General features: G+C 51.6%; 1 protein-coding gene across 1 annotated transcript; it reads left to right on the top strand.

Annotated features, from left to right (window-relative positions):
• Positions 1-1,763: 1,763 nt before the first annotated feature.
• Positions 1,764-9,504, top strand: CEACAM16 (CEA cell adhesion molecule 16, tectorial membrane component). The gene is made up of 6 exons (XM_077133606.1): positions 1,764-1,800; positions 3,090-3,434; positions 3,763-4,038; positions 4,834-5,112; positions 7,176-7,502; positions 9,440-9,504. Exons 1-6 carry the CDS (start codon positions 1,764-1,766, stop codon positions 9,502-9,504), a joined length of 1,329 nt encoding a protein of 442 aa, XP_076989721.1.
• Positions 9,505-17,258: the final 7,754 nt, after the last annotated feature.

Raw genomic sequence — 17,258 nt, 5'->3', positions numbered from 1 at the left:
CTCGGCCTTCCCAGAAACACCTTCCCTGACAGCCCCAGCCCGATTTAAAATCACAATCCACCTTTAGAATTCTGGCTTTATTTCTCCCAACAGTGCTTAGTGGCTCCATCTGACGGGGACTCCATCTTACCTTTTGCCTGGTTGAGCCCACCCCTGGCGGCCCCACGCGGGCAGGGATTTTGCCTGTCCTGCTCCCTGCTGCTTCCCCAGCACCTCGAGCAGTGCCTGCCACCCAGAACGTGCTCAATAAATGTTCTGAACGAATGGCTATGTGATGCACTGAGCCCTTACTGCATGCCAGGCTCTGGGGCGAGCACGTGTATTTGTTCATTTTATCCTCACAGTGGCTCTACGAGGCAGGCACTAGTGTCATCCCCATTTTACAGAAGAGGAAGCTGAGGCCGGCAGATTCCATAATTCGCACAGGGTGCCAAGGCAGGGGGCGTGGAGCTGGGGCCCACACCCACACTTTTAATGAGTGACACCAGCTAGGTCTCATGTTTGGGGCCCGACTCCACCGGCCCTGCCCAAATTCCTGCCACGTGGCATCTCCCCAGCTTCTCTCAACAGCCCTAGTGGAGGGTTAATACCATTCTCTTTTTTTAATTTTTGTTGGGGTGATATATGTGCAACACAGAATTTCCCATTGCGGCCAATTGCAAGTGTGCAGTTGAGTGGCGATAATCACATTCACCGTGTGTGCCGCCAGCCTACCACCCCTTGTCCAATTTTTTCATCATCCCAAACAGAAACGCATATGCCCACTCATGGTAACTCCCCGTCCATCCTCATTTTCAGAGCAGTAAATGGAGACTCAGCAAGAGGCTCCAGCCCGATTTAAAATCACAATCCACCTTTAGAATTCTGGCTTTATTTCTGCCTTTCTCTGACCCCGAAGCCTCCACCATATACCCATATGACAGATGGGGAAAATGAGGCCTCAAGAAGGGAAGAGAGCATGTGTGGAATTCTACCAAGAAGCAGAGCCCAAAAGGAAGCATGAGGCCACGCCAGCCTCCTCCCTTCAAGGAGCTGTCTGACTCTGCCTGCGGAAAGCAGAGCTGCCCTCCCTCCCCAGCATCCTGGGACTTCTGGCTCACACTTTCCCTCTCCCCAGCTGGGGATACCCCCTCCCTCCCTGAGACCAGAGGGGCCTGGGGGCAGCAGGGCACCATTCTCACTAACCAGTGAGGATGCGCAAACCCTTCTCCCAGCAGGAACGTGGGCAAGCCAGAGTCCCTTGCCCAGTGCCTCAGTGTCCCCATCTGCCCACGTAAGGGGATAGTTCTGACGTCACTGAGATGACCCCTGTAGGTCACCTTCCACATTGAGGCTGGGAGAATGGTAGTCACCCTTTACCGCTTTTATTCCTTGGTGACCTCCAAGCTCACCAGTGGGGCCCTGGCCTGGGCCATGGGTACAAACTGCCCTAAAATCTTCCCCTGCCCCTCCTCCTTCCTCCCCACTGACCTGGTTCTCCTCCCAGAACCAAATCCAGGCCCTCGGCACAAAGAGGGTTAGGCAACTGCCCCAGGAGGCCTGGCCAGGTCATGCCCCCTGGTGCCCGCCACACCCGCCTGGTGCCCACACGGGGCCCCAGATCTGTGGTGACTCGATCCCTCCAAATTCAGGTGATCTCCCCTGGTTCCAAATTCCCGAACCCTCCCAGGTCCCGAGCCAGACGGAGCCAAGCCCCAGCCGGGAAGGGTCTCGGAGCATCCGGACGCAGGCACCGACTCCCAGACCGGGTTTGGGGATAAAGGATGGCACTGGCCGGGTGCAGCTGGCTCCTCCTCAGTGGTGAGCAAGAAGCATGCCCCGCTGCCCCTCGGCCCCTCCAGCCTCAGGGGAGGGGAAGGGACCCCCATCCCTAGCGGGTGAGCCACAAGTCCCAGCACACTGGGGAGGGAGGGCAGCTCGGCCACCCACAGACATAGGTTGCTCCTCGGAAAGGCACCAGCTAGGGGCAGGCCGGGGTGGCACCCAGACAGCCTTACCAGGTGGGCTGTGGGTATTTCTAAGATGAGAGCACAAGCCAGGGTAGCGCACCACCCCTGTCCCTTTGTTCGTTTGACAAACCTTTACTGTCAACCGGCTACGGAAGCCTTGCCTCAGGTGAGTTTTATCCAGCATCTCGGTCCTTTCCTGAAGATGTGGTTGGGGGCAGATGCCTTCCCCTTCTCAGCCTCAGTTTCCCTGTCTGTGAAATGGGCCTCGCTCACAGGGCTGTTGGGAGGCCACCAGCACCAGTATTTGTTAGCACTTACCTTGGGCCTGGAGCTGATCTAAGTGCTTTCTGCGTGCTAACAAATGAGGCCAGCCCATTTCCAACCCCCACTTCACAGACGAGAAAACTGAGGTTCAAAGAGGTGAAGCTCCTGGCCAGGGGTCACCCAGCCAGGAAGCGGTGGGGACTGGGTGCCAGACCCAGAGCCCGCCCTCCCAGGCATGGAAAGTACCAGAAACCCAGCTGGGCAGGCAAGTGTTTCCCACGTGAGAACCACCAGGGCCACCCGTTCCAGGCAACCAGGCACAAATCAAACCCAAACAGCTCGGACCAGACAAGCAGGCTGGGGGCGTCTCTGTGCAGTTTGAGGGGGAGAAAAGGAGTGGGATGTATCAGTCATAACCCCACTTTCTTCTGGGGTCGAGCCTGAAGAGTGGGACAGAGGGGCAGGTACAGCCGTCCAACATGGGACTGTGAAATTAGCTGGACTGAATGGGGCAGTTCTGACTGCCCAAGACCCGGTTTTGTGACTCTCATGATGGGAAAACTCTCTGGGTGCCACTAGAAGCAAAAATCCCTTGCCATGTACTGGACGTGCAAGGCTAGGTTCTCAGACCATGGCATTCTGTCCTCATTACACGCCCTTCCCTGGGGTGGAGACCCTACACCTGCTACCATCACTGAGCACTTGCTGTATGCCAGAAAGAATAAGTGTCTCTGACGATGGGAGTCCGAAGGCTCCAGGTTCAATTCCCGGCTCTGTGCATGAGGCCTGCGTCTCCCCGTCTGTCCAGTGTGTGTGTGTGGGGGGGGGGACCCAGCAAGCCCACCTCACCTGGCCCCTCCCTTGCCTCTTTCTCAGCCACGTTCCTGAGTGCCAGGGCGGAAATTTCCATCACGCCTGAGCCTGCCCAGCCAACCGAGGGAGACAACATCACACTGGTGGTCCGCGGGCTTTCAGGAGAGCTGCTTGCCTACAACTGGTATGCGGGGCCTGCCCTCAGCCTGGCCTACCTGGTGGCCAGCTATATCGTGAGCACGGGCGACGAGACCCCGGGGCCGGCCCACACGGGGCGGGAGGCCGTGGGCCCCGACGGCAGCCTGGACATCCGGGGCGTCCTGCCTAGCCACTCGGGCACCTACATCCTGCAGACCCTCAACAGGCAATTTCAGACCGAGGTGGGCTACGGACACGTGCAGGTCTATGGTGAGACACCCCACACGCACACACACACACATATATATCCCCCTCCACTTCAGCCAAGCCGTCCCAACTCCCTCCCAATCCCTCTGTAAAAATAAAAAAGAATAAAAAAAGTTTTGAGCCCTTTTAAAAGATGTAAAATAACATTAAAGTACTCACCTCCTTCAGGATGGCTTCCGGGATTTCTCCTGCCTCCTCTCCCATTCTTTACCCCTCTGGCTGGGGCCCCAGGGGCACCGCCAGGATCTGGTCGTACCCCTTGGCGGGGTGAGGGAGGCCCTCAGAGCAGGCGGTGCCCGCCCCCCTCCCCCTCTGTCTCTTGCCCCCACAGAGATCCTGACCCAGCCAGTGATCACGGCCAACAACACGGCACTGGTGGAGCGCCGTGACACGTTGCGCCTGGTGTGCAGCAGTCCTGGTCCCGCCGAGGTCCGCTGGTTCTTCAATGGCGAGGCCCTGCCCATCGCCATCCGCCTTGGCCTGTCCCCTGATGGCCGGGAGCTCACCCGGCATGGCGTCCGCAGGGAAGAGGCCGGAGCCTACCAGTGTGAAGTCTGGAACCCGGTCAGTGCCAGCCGCAGCGAGCCCATCAACCTGACCGTGTACTGTGAGTCCTCCTGGCCCCATCAGGGAGTCCTGCAGCCCAAACCTCATAGGCGGGGAAACTGAGGCTGGGAGAGGCAGCCCAAGGGCACACAGCAAGTCAGGCCCCAAGCTGGGGCTAGGAGCCAGGGGGAGGGGTCCCTCTTAAAATGTGCTTTCACCCATCATGTGAAGTCTGGTGGCCACCTACGAAATTGATTAACACATCCATTTGAAGAAATTCCTGCAGGGAAGGGATACGGGGTTGCCTGGCTTTGAATGAGCAGGGGAGGGAGTGGTGGCATGGAGCAGGGAGAAAATAAAAGATACAATCCAAGCACAGAGTCATTCCCAGGGGCAGCAGATATGCAGTGGAATTCTGGGAAAATAAATCACAGAGGTACATGAAGGCCAATGATGTAGAAAAATTTAGAACCTAGAATCCCAGAATCCTATGACCTGGATTTCAGAAGCACTGAGTTCTAGACACTGAGAAGCCTAGAAACCCTAGAATCAGAGCTTTCTAGAACCATCTAATTCTAAAATCTTAGAGCCACCAAATCCTAGAATCTTAGAAGCCTAGATTTCTAGAATCTTAGAATCCTGGAACCTAGAAGCTTCAACTCCTGGAGTCCTAGAATCCTAGACTCTTAGAATGACTTAGAAAAAAAAGTCATTTTGGCTTTATTTAAAAAAAAAAAAACTTTTAATTGTGTCCAGCCCAATTCCTCCTTCCTATGGGCCCAGCCTGGAAAAGAAAAAGCCTTCTCTCCTCCCTTCTCCCTCTACTGCCCCATTTCTCTCCCTCCTGCCCCCACAGTTGGCCCAGAACGCGTGGCCATCCTCCAGGACTCCATTACCCGCACAGGCTGCACCATTAAGGTGGACTTCAACACATCCCTCACACTATGGTGTGTGTCCCGGTCCTGCCCGGAGCCCGAGTATATGTGGACCTTCAATGGGAGGGCACTAAAGAACGATCAGGACCACCTTAACATCAGCAGCATGACGGCAGCCCAGGAGGGCACGTACACGTGTATTGCTAAGAACCCCAAGACCCTGCTCTCTGGTTCTGCCTCAGTGGTGGTCAGGCTCTCTGGTGAGTGGCCACCAGCCCTGTTTAGCACTCCCTCCCCTCAGAGCCCAAGTCGGACTGTGACAGTTTGGCTGCCCTCCCAACAGTTAGTCACCATTCACTCAACAAATGATTGGAAAATGGGGGAGTCATGGGGGAGTCATGGCCCATTCATTGGCCAAGTAACAAAGTGGCAAATCAGGTGGATTCTCTTCACCCAGGTATCAAAAAGAGACAGCCCCTGAAACTGTCTCCTGGAAACCAAATAGCAAATCAGACTCTGCTTTGCAGAGTGATGAAGTGAGAAATGGGTCCCACTTCTTACATTATAAGGGTGGCAGCATGGGAAAATATTTGGATGCCCTTTCACATGAGCACCCTTTTCTAAATTCAGTCACTCTCTGCTCAGATGCTTGATCTACTCTCTGCCACAAAGAGAGCTGGACTGTTGCAGCCAAGTAGATCACCTGGTTATCTAATCCAGAGTCGGCATACACATACGTACATGCACACACACACATGCACACACGGAAAATCACAGCAAATCTCTCTGTTGGTGGATGGAAAAACACAGCTAGGGAGGCACTGTCTTGCCTCTGTCCTAAAATAACCTGGGGGCTGGTAGTAGCGGGGACATAGCTGGTGCTTTCAAAACCATTGGGATCCTCAGGGGACATTTTCTCATCCCCTGGAGATGGTGGCTTTGAACATTAGGGCCTCTTTAATTCCACCTCAATTCCTTCCCAAGTGGCCACTGTCCCTTGGGGACGGTGGGAACGGTCCTTCCCTCCCTCCCTCCCTCCCGCTCACAGGCTGGGTCTCATCCAAAGGGTGGATACTCTTTCACCCAAAGCAGAAATGGCATCCCCAGAGGTAAGTAAACCTCCTGCCCCAGGCTGCCTGGGACCTCGGCAGCTGGTCTTGGCAGGAGGCAGGGGGGTGGACCAGAGGACCTCAGGTGCTGCCCCGAGCCCTGCCTATGCAGGCCAAGATGGGGGGTGTCCAAGGTGTGCAGGTATGTGTAGGGGGTGGGTACCATGCCCCAAGGGCCTCCTGAACTGTCAGCAACCCTGAAGTGGGGGCAGGGGAGAGACAGAGGAAAAGGAGACACCACTCTTCCCCACCCAGGGGACAGTCTGATAGAGGAGACATGGAGAGATGATCTTGGATGTGTAAAAATGGCCCCTTTATTGAGGAGCTACCGGTCAAATAGAAGAGGCAATGCCTCGCTCTCCATGGATTTTCCAGTAGTGATAGGGGAGGCATGTCATCCACCCTCAGTGAGCTTCCAGTCAGAGGGGAGAACTTCCATTCTGATTGGGAGACATGGTCTTGAGGAGACATAGCCTTCTTTTTTGATAATTCCTAGTCTAATGGAGGAGACACAGTTCCCATTTTAGGGGTACTCCCAGTCTGATGGGGGAGTACAAGCCCCCATTTTCTAGGAATTTCTAGTCTCATGGAAGAGACATGTCCTCCAACCTTCTGGAGTTCCCAGCCTGATTGGAGAGACCCAGCCCAATTGTCTGGAAGTTCCTAATCTGATGGAGGAGACAGGGCCCCCAGTTTGCAGGAATCTCCAGTCTGATGGAGGAGACGTGCCTTCTTCCCTCTAGTCTTTTGATCTGATGGGAGAGCTCTAGCCCTCCTGGGGTCTTCCAGTCTATCAGAAGAGACACAGCCTGGGGGATACAACTCCAACCATCCGACGGGGTGACATGGCCCCCAGATTCCGGAATTCCAATCTAATAGGGGAGACACGGCCCCTATATTTGAAGAATTTCCAATCTGATGGAGGAGACGTGACCCCACCCTCTGGGATTTCCCAGTCTGATTTGTGTCTTAAAGGCTAGGAATTCCTGATCTGGTGGAGGAGACAGAGCTCCCGGGCAGGCACTGTTGGGGTACAGAGTCCCCAGCACCACCACCACACAAGTCACCTCCTTCCTCTGTCTCCCTTCCCAGAACCCTGCAGGGGAGCCTGCCAGCCAGGCAGGGGAGGCATAGAGGAGCAGGCAATGGTGGGAGGGGGACACTACACCCCCACAGGCCCAGCTGACCCAGGGCCCTCCTCCCTCTCTCCCCAGCGGCGGCCGTTGCCATGACGATTGTGCCCGTACCGACTAAGCCGATGGAGGGCCAGGATGTGACCCTGACGGTCCTGGGCTACCCCAAGGACCTGCTGGTGTACGCCTGGTACCGCGGATCCGCCTCCGAGCCCAACCGCCTGCTCAGCCAGCTGCCATCGGGGAACTGGATCGCGGGCCCGGCGCACACCGGCCGGGAGGTGGGCTTCGCCAATTGCTCTCTGCTGGTGCAGAAGCTGAACCTCACCGATGCAGGTCGCTACACACTCAAGACCGTCACGCTGCAGGGCAAGACAGAGACGCTAGAAGTTGAGATGCAGGTGGCCCGTGAGTTTGCAGAAGGGGACAGGGAACCACCTCTTTTCAGACAGGGGCCCCAAAAAGGGCACATGTTTCTCATATGATTGGGGGACGTGAACCAAGGATGGACATGCCCCACACAAAAACACATAGCAGACTGAACAAAGGATCTTGTGTCCTTTATCTGATGGGGATGGGGGGCATGTGAGGCCCCTGACCCAAACCAGTGGTAGCTAGGCCTTCTCCATCAGACTGAGGGCTATAGAAGGGGGGTCTCTGGGCTTCTCTCTCATATGAGAGGTACAACAGACTGAAGGTTTTAAAAGAGGGGACACAGTCTGCGGGTGGAGCATCCTTTTTCCTTCAGACTGGTGGACCCTAAAATACAGGAAATGTTGCTTCCTCCACCATATTAGGGAAGTGAGCTAATAATGGGGAGTTCGTGTCCCCCATCAGACCAGAGCTATAGAGTAAAGAAGGGTCATTCCTTCATCTTCATACTGGGAGCTCCCAGACGATGGAAGTCACATCTGCTCCTTTCCATCCAGTGAAAGTGAGGACAGAACCTCTACCACCAGAGGGTGGACTTTCTCTCTCAAACGCATAGGGCCAGTCTCCTCCATGAGGATGTAAGCTCAAGGTGTTGAGGCTCTGTCTCCTCCAATAGATTGGGACTTTCTGGTGATCAGGAACAATGTCTCCTCCATCAGACTGAGAGTCCCCAGATGTGGGGGACCGTGTCTCCCCCATCAGACTGGGTGCTCCCAGAGTCAGGGTCAGTGTCTCCTCCATCAGACTGGGAGCTCCCAGAGTCAGGGTCAATGTCTCTTCCATCACACTGGGAGCTCCCAGGGTCAGGGTCAGTGTCTCCTCCATCAGACTGGGAGCTCCCAGAGTCAGGGTCAATGTCTCTTCCATCACACTGGGAGCTCCCAGGGTCAGGGTCAGTGTCTCCTCCATCAGACTGGGTGCTCCCAGAGTCAGGGACAATGTCTCCTCCATCAGACTGGGAGCTCCCAGAGTCAGGGTCAACGTCTCTTCCATCACACTGGGAGCTCCCAGGGTCAGGGTCAGTGTCTCCTCCATCAGACTGGGAGCTCCCAGAGTCAGGGACAACGTCTCCTCCATCAGACTGTGAGGTCCCAGAGTCAGGGTCAGTGTCTCCTCCATCAGACTGGGAGCTCCCAGAGTCAGGGACAACGTCTCCTCCATCAAACTGGGAGCTCCCAGAGTCAGGGTCAGTGTCTCCTCCATCAGACTGGGAGCTCCCAGAGTCAGGGTCAGTGTCTCCTCCATCAGACTGGGAGCTCCCAGAGTCAGGGTCAATGTCTCCTCCATCAGACTGGGAGCTCCCAGAGTCAGGGACAACGTCTCCTCCATCAGACTGGGAGCTCCCAGAGTCAGGGTCAATGTCTCCTCCATCAGACTGGGAGCTCCCAGAGTCAGGGTCAGTGTCTCCTCCATCAGACTGGGAGCTCCCAGAGTCAGGGACAACGTCTCCTCCATCAGACTGGGAGCTCCCAGAGTCTGGGACAATATCTCTTCCATCGCACTGGGAGCTCCCAGAGTCAGGGACAACATCTCCTCCATCAGAATGGGCATCCCCAGAAAGCCAAGAGACCATGTTCCTGAGCCAAGGCTAGATTCTTTCACCCATTATTCTAGAAGCTCCCAAAGACTAGGGATCATAGCAACCCTAAATCTGGAGTCTTGCCTCCCCCGGCAGACTGGACACTATCCAAAGCCATAACCCCGAGTCAGGGTCTGTGTACCCCTCAGACTGGAAGCTGCCAGGATTAGGGACCCAGTCATTGCCAGACAACCCCACAGACCCTCCTTTGTCCATTCACTTATCAAACCCTGCTTTCTGGGTCAAGTTTAGGGGGGCATGGGTTGTTAGATGGCAGCAGGCTACCCCCAACAAAGCCTCAGAATTCCTTTTCACCCTGTCTCTCTTCTCGCAGTCAACTTCCCTCCCTCGCACGAAGACCAACGCTACCATCCTGAACCTGAACCTGGCACAGGCTGAGCGTGGGGAGGGGCTTCCTGGAAGCTCGGGGGCAGGCAAGGGAGCAGGAGGGGTGGGGGGCCCTGGGGACATGGTCCTCCACCTCCCTGACAACTTCCTTTGTCTCCTTGCCCCATCCTCCCCCTACAGCCCTGGAGTAGCAGCGTGACCTTGGAGACCTCAGGAGAGACGAGCTCTTTGCACCATCCTTCCCGTCCATTCTCTGGAGCCAAAGACCCCTCAGTCCAGCAAGGAGGCCGGGCTGTGGTCCTGCTGTCACTTCCACCCTAGAGTTAGAGCCGATGGGGTCCTGCCCCTTTACTGAGCTGTTGGACAACCACAGAGGCCATAAATGTTCTAGTTAATGCAGCGTGTGTCAGCCTTTCCTTCCAGCACCCCAACCCCACCATTTCCTAGCAACCACACTTGCTCAGATGCCAGGGCCTCCCTACGCCTTTCCAGGTTACATCCGAGGGTCCTGCTTCCTCATGCACCCAAGGCGGCTCCTCTCTGGGTCACAAGAAGAGCTGGGCTCCATGGGACTTAGGCGTCTCCCTTGCGGCACTTCATTCCATCTCCCAGGCCCTGGAGCCAGGCTGCTTATGCAGAGGGATTTTTGACAAAATTGCTCAAGAACCGTTCTGCCACCTTCTGGCCCTCACACCCACTAACCAAAGATGACCCTTCAGGCCCTCCAATGTCCTAGGATCCGGCCATGTCTCTCAGAATGTGTGCACAACCCTAAAAAGACCTCCCTCCTCCTCTAGTTACAAAAAAAAAAAAAGGCCTTGCGGATAAATGAATGCAAATGGGGCAGGGGTGAGTGGTGGACAGCTGGGTAGTGGAAGCCAGAGAAAGGTCTTCTACGTCCTCTGATCCCCAGGGTCTGAGCCTCAGGCCCCACTCAACCAAGAGGCCCCTCTAGACAGAGGATTTTGATGTTAGTGAGAATAGGTGATAGCAGCATACAGACTTGGGGTCAAACGAGAAATCTGGGCAGAGATAGTAGAGAAAATTTCCCAGAAACTTTTGGGGCAGAGCCCTACTGGGGATCATTGTGTTGCTGAAACGGAAGCATCGAAGGTGGAAGCCAAAAATCACAAAATTGAAATGAGATGGTGGGTGGCAAGTGTGGGTCATCTTTGAAAGACACCCAGAATGAGGGTTATAAAATCCTGATTATAATCCTACATTCGTCATCGATTCACCAGAGCCCAGTTTGTCCATCAAGAAGGTATGAACTTAGGGTAGATCAGAGTTGTTTTTCAAACCACCTTAGCCTCAGAACTTTCTCTTCAAGTACAAGCTAATATGGAAGATGTACAGCAATGCAACAAAAGTAGATATCAATTCAAAACGTATTCCCCATTCTATACACTTGAAAAAAAATTTTTTAACTAAATAATACTTGGATTACAGAGGCAACCAAAATGCAAACTATCAACCAGAATCAAATAAAAATGAGAACACTATATATCAAGGGTGCAAGGGTAGTTCAGTGGTAGAATTCTTGCCTGTCATGCAGGAGACCTGGGTTTGATTCCTGACCCATGCACTTTCCAAACAAACAAGCAAACAAACAAAAAAACAAACAAACAAAAATTCAACAAATGGTGCTGCAATAAGGGGATATTTACATGGGAAAAAGGAAATGTGACCCCCACTATACAGCATACCAAAAAAAAAACAAAAAAAAAACCTGTGGGACCAGAGCCTGCCCATGCCAAAAAAAACACCTGTGGGATATGACCAAAGCCATACTCAGGGGAAAAATGATAGCCTTAAATGATGAAATATATTTAAAGTACTAAAACAAAAAAGAATTTGAAAATAAACAAAACAAGCTTCCCACTCGAAAAACTTTAGAGAGTCTGAAATAACTTTAAACTCAAGCAAAAAAAAGAACTTAAAAGAAGTTAATTCAAAAATGAATGACATAAAACAAACATAAACTACAGAATGAGTCAATGAAACCTAAAAGCTGATCCTTTGAAAATGCCAGTGGAATAAACCAACTTTTGGCAAGTGCAATCAGAAAAAAGCAGAAAAACAAAGAAATGGCACAAACAGCAAAGAAACAGAAGAGACTATTATATATAAAGATAAAAGAGAAGCAGTTTTGGTTGAAGCAAAGGGTGGAATCTCAATAAATACATACTGAGGGAACAGGTGTGGCAGACCCTATTGATGGCTCCCTAGCAGCCACTCCCCTCCCCCTCTTCTGCCATAGAAGCTGAAAATGACAGGTACTCACTTTCCCAGACTGCCTTGCATCAAGGTGTCCATGTGACCAATTCTGGCCGATGAAAGAGGGAGAAAGCATAACGTCCTATCCTCTGACGCCACCCTACCTGGGGGACCCTAACACAGCACTATGGAGTACAGTCTGAAAACCATTACCTAGATTAGCAATATCCAATGTGGGGTCTCTAGATAAAGGCTCAGAGATGGGAAGCCCAAGGTCACAAAGCTAGGAGGTGAGGATGTATATGAGCCCATACTCTGAATTCCTACATGATTCAACCCAAAGATAAAGGGAAATGGCATCTGTACCCTTCCCCATTCCTCCCCCAAGTTCACATAAGAAGGTCAGTATATCAGGCTAGAATTCCAAGTTCACATAAGAAGGACAATATATCGGGCTAGAATCTAGGTATGTCAGTTAGAAATTCTCTTCAGTGGCTGAGTAAGAGAGACTGGGAATAACACAATGCAAGCAACAAAGAGCAGGGGAAACCCCTATAAAAGATAAAAGTGTAACTGGCCTACCTTAGAGTAGCTTACATGGCTAAATGATTCTTTCTCTCTCACATAAAAAGTGCCCAGAAGCAAGGTCTTCAGAACTGGGAGGTGGCTGCATGGTGTCATCAGGGGCACAGCTCTTTCTGTTTTTTCACTCCATCATCCTTAGCTTGGGGCTTCCAGTCTCTCCATCACCTCATGGCCCAAGATGGCTGCAGGAGCTGCAGCTGCCACATCTGTGTTCCAGGCAGTAAGCAGAAAGAAGGGGACAAAGGGCAAAAACAACCCCAGGCCAGTTTAAGAACCTTGCCCCTTTTGAGGCACTTACCCCAATGTTCCACCCAACAACTTCCACTTGCATCTATTGGGCCAGCTTTTAGCCACGTGGCCACCCTAGCTGCAAGGGAAGCTGGGAAGGGCAGGTTTTTCCATGGGCATATTGCTTCCCTAAATAACATTAGGGTCCTGATATTAAGGAAAGCAGAGAGCATAGCCCCTAGATAGACAGTTGCCAGTCTCTGCTTGGCAGGTCTTGGGACTCCTGCCCACCCCCGATGGGCAAAATGGCCTTTCTCACCTAAGCCCAAGAGGTAAGAGCCAAAGGTCACAGCAGCAGTGGTTTGGGAACAACTGCGTACCAGCAGATTCCAACTGGGGTTGTCTTCGGTCAGGGCTGGTTGTGAGCAATGCAGAAAGAGGACAGTGGGAGGGGAGGGGGGTAAGGAGGAGGCAGCTCAGGTTTCTAGGTCAAGCCAGATCCCATATCCTCAGGAGGTGGCAGCTCAAATGTCCCCAGGACCAAGTCTTCAATCTCTCTGGGCATCTCTGGGCATAGATACTGAATCCTCTAAGGTACTCAATCCCCTTCTTTATCAATCCAGGAAGGAACAGCAGCCATAATCACATAACATAATAGCTCCTGTATCTCACGCGTTGGCTACGTCCTTTTATATGCATGATCATAGGGAATTCCTACAATGACTTAGGAGATGGTTATGCCAGTGTCCCTATTTTACAGGTGAGGAAACTGAGGCACAGAGAGATGAAGACCTTGCTGTAGCTCCCACAGTTCCTATAGCTGGTAGGTGGAGTGCTGGTTGAGGAGGCCTCTCCATTCTTCTGCAGAGTAGGGCAGTCAAGGGCTGAGCCCAGACAGAGCTGAGTTCATATCCCAGCTTGGCCACTTTCAGCTATGGGAACTTGGGTAAGTTGCTCTCCCTTACCTGTAAAATGGAGATCATAATAGCCCCCACCTCCTTGGACTGTTAACAAGGATTAAAGAGTTAATGAAAGTTAAAGCACCTGGCACATAGGTTCATAAATGCTTATGTCTCTAACTAAGCTGTTAGATTTTGGCTAGAGGAAAAGCCAAAAATGAAAATGAGGAGTTTTTGCTTAATAGGTACTGAGCTTCAGTTTGGGATGATGGAAAAGCTTTGGTAATGATGGTGGTTATATTCGCACAACCTTACAAATACAATTAACAACACTGAATTGTATGCTTTGAAGTGGTTAAAAGGGGAAATGTGAAGTTGCACATATACGTTATTGTAATAAAATATTTTTTTTAAAGAAAATCAAAGTTGACAATTTTCCTGAAAACGTAGGGGACAACCCCACCAGAAATAAAAAGGTTATAAGGGGACACTATGAACAACTGTAAGCCAACAAATTAGATAACCTAGATAAAGCAGACAAATTCCTGGAAACAAACTACCTACACTGACTCAAGAAGAAATAGATCCCCAGCAGACCAATAACCAGTAAAGAGAGGATCAGTCATCAAAAACCTCCCAACAAAGAAAAGCCTGGGACCAGATGGCTTCGTCGGTGAATTTTACCAACATACCAAGAAGAATTCACAACAATCCTGCTCAGACTCTTCCAAAATACTGAAGAGGAGGGAACACTCCCTAGCTCGTTCTATGAGGCCTGTATCACCCTGATACTGAAGCCAAATAAAGACACCCCAAGAAAAGAAAATGACAGGCCAATATCCCTTATGCATATATGTGCACAAAAAAATTTTCAGCAAAATACCAGCAAACCAAATCCAACAGCACATTAGAAGAATTATACATCGTGATCAAGTGGGATTTATCCCAAGCATGTAAGGATGACTCAACTTGAGAAAATCAATCAATACACTATACCACATTAACAGAGTAAAGGGAAAACACCGCATGATCGTCTTAACTGATAAAATGCCTGCTGGACTTAATTAACCCTATGGCACAGGTTTGCCTCATTTTATGTAATACGTGACGGTCTTGAAAATTGTAATCATTGAAAATGGCATGCAAGAAAAATAAAACTAATAAATACGCAGGAGCTTAGAGAGTCCGGATGCTAATTATCACAAGTTCTGGGGTAATTTACTCTTGGCACAGACCCCCTGACTTCCTCCTCCCAGCCTCCCTTTGGAAGGGCAGAGGGCACATTTCTCAAGTTTACTTGCCACTTATTAAAAACACACATCCCAAGCCCCTGCCTCGGCCCAGGAAATCTGCATCTCCTGGGAAGGGACCTGGAAGCTGAATTTTTAAAAAACACCCCATGTGATTTTTATCAGCTGAGAAATTGGGGGATCCGGAGGAAGGGTCTATTGGACAAATAAACCAAAAAAAAAGGAAACTAAGGCACAAAGACAAGAGGTGACATACACAATACACAAAGTTACTCAGCCAGGAAGGGCAGGACTAAGAATTGGCCCAGAGAGGGACAGAAACTAGCTCAGGACCACACAGCAGGATCCAGAAAGTTGTCTGAGACTAGGGCCCTCCCCTGACCCAGTGGCAGCTGCTCCCCACTTCCCCACAAAACCAAGGGAATGGGGCCTGGGGCCCTCTGATTCCAGGAACCCCAGGTGGGTAGGTGGGTAGACCTTCGAGGCAGCCTCTATCTCTCTGTGCCCCTATTCCACCCCCCTCCCCCAAAATGCCTTTTCCCAAGTAGCCTTTTCCCAAGTAGCTGCAGTGGGGAGGGCAAGGGGTGGGGCAGGACCTTGAGGCCAGAATACACAATGGCCCAGTCACTCTCTGGAGCCCTGCCAGGCAGAGGAAGGAAACCTGCCCTGTTTTTCTCCTCTGGGCTGGAATGTTGATTCAGGATGGTGAGAGGGGAGGAGGGAAAGAGGAGGAGGAAGGCAAAAGGGGAAGGAGGAGGGAGAAAGAGAAGGGAGGAGGAGGGGGAGGGAGAAAGGGTGGCCTGGCACCAGGGTGCCAAGGCCGGACTTTGGGAACCAAGCAGGGTGTCTGGTCTGCTCATGCCCATCCTGACACCCAGAGCAGAGTCCAGAGAGGGCATCTGGGTTCCCAGAAGCTGCCCGGTGCCAGGGCAGCCCAAGGGCTTCGTGCGTGCCGCTAACCACACACGGGAGCCCCCTAAGTCCCCGCAGTGATTTTCAGAGGTTGGTGTAACTGGACAAAGGCTGTGGATTCTCTTGTCCGACACGGTCTTGAGACACCGGGGTTTCAAAGAGAGAAATAATTTATACTAGGTGCATAGTAGGAGAGTAGATGGCCTAATGGCCCAAAATCTGTCCCCTAGAACTGCAGTAATTTGGATAGTTTTATTAGAGGAAAAGATGGGCAGGTTTTAGGATACCGAGCACAGTGGCCCCAGATGATATAATTAGAAGGTGATCTGATTATTGAGCATGCACAGATTGAGTACATGCTTAGTCACAGAATGTATGAGGGAAAATGGCGAAATGAGGTATAAGGTAAATTGTAGGTTAAAGTCAAGCTACTTCTCATGTCTGGCAGGCCCACTTTGGTTAGATCCACTCTTGGTCATCAAGGTAACCCTGAACTCGGGGTGGGTTAGCTCTGGGCTGACCCAAGACCTTTCATTAGTAAACATTAGAGGCTGCCTTTAGTGATTACAGGACTCTAAAGTTGAAATACTGGATAACTGGGTACAAATGAAGGTAATTCCCAAGGCTTTTACAATCACAGGGGCAGGAGATAAGGGCTATACAGTCATTATCAGAGATCAAGGCAGCTGGATTACAGTTTAGAGATTTCAGGAATTTCCCTGTGTCCACTCCAATATACCAGAAAGCAAAAAAGGAATCTCTATAATGATTCAGTCATCAAAATCATCCCTTAAATCCTGATTTCTCCATTGCACTGGTGACTGCCTGCCCATTCCTCAGAAGACAAAACTGAGGCCCCCAGAGGGAAGCTCACATTTCCTGCATCCATCGACCCTTTCGGACACAGGATAAAATCCACAGTCCCAAAATCCAGCCCACTTCTCATAATCTTTCCTCTGTTCTCACTCACCATGTTCTGTCCTTTTGGCTCCTGTCCAAACTCACTAAGCAACTCTGTCCTCACGGCCTTTGCACTGGCTGTTCCCTCTGCCTGGAATGCTCTTCCCCCAGATACCTGTGTCACTCTATTCGGCCATCTACTTAAATGCTGCCTCCTCCAAAGGGCCTCCCAAACACCCAATCGCACCTGGCTTTCTTCTTTTTGACAGCACTTACCATATACACACATCTGACTTCATATTATACATTTAGTTCTTCACTCGTTCATTATCTGTCTTCTCCCCCAGACTGTGAGCTCTACAAGGACAGGAATTTTCTCTCTTTTCTTCACCATGTTTGGCACACAACAGGTACTCAATTAAGAGTGGTAGTGGTGCTGGAACAAATAGTAGGTCAATTAGTACTGGTAGTAATAAGGAGATCTGCCCTACTAAGTAACAAGACACCCTGTGGAAACTTTGTATTAGGTAGCTAGTCCTGCATAACAAATTACCCCCAAATACTTAGCAGTTTTGTTATCTCATGGTTTCTGAAAAAGGAATTGGGAGTGGCTGAGCTGGATGGTTCTGGAGGATACAGATCAGATGCTGGGGGGTGGGAAGGCATGGGCATCTGGGGTGTGGCTGGGGCCGGAGGACCTGCACCCTCCCTCACACCCACAGCCACGGGCGGGAGGCCTCAGTACATTGGCACATGAGCCTCTCCAAGGGGCTGCCCTGGCCCTGCAGCTGCCTCACCCGGACCGAGTGACCCC

The sequence above is a fragment of the Tamandua tetradactyla genome, chromosome 16, assembly GCF_023851605.1.
Source record: "Tamandua tetradactyla isolate mTamTet1 chromosome 16, mTamTet1.pri, whole genome shotgun sequence".
In the NCBI taxonomy this organism is placed as follows: Eukaryota; Metazoa; Chordata; class Mammalia; order Pilosa; family Myrmecophagidae; genus Tamandua; species Tamandua tetradactyla.
The sequence above is the reverse complement of the archived record's forward strand: the minus strand, read 5'-3'. Positions and strand labels throughout refer to the sequence as shown.

Coding starts and splice junctions, on each gene's coding strand:
- CEACAM16 (XM_077133606.1), top strand. CDS start 1,764: ATGGCACTGGCCGGGTGCAGCTGGCTCCTCCTCAGTG. Junction 5,113..7,175: donor AGTGGTGGTCAGGCTCTCTG/GTGAGTGGCCAC, acceptor CTCTCTCCCCAG/CGGCGGCCGTTGCCATGACG. Junction 7,503..9,439: donor AGTTGAGATGCAGGTGGCCC/GTGAGTTTGCAG, acceptor CTCTTCTCGCAG/TCAACTTCCCTCCCTCGCAC.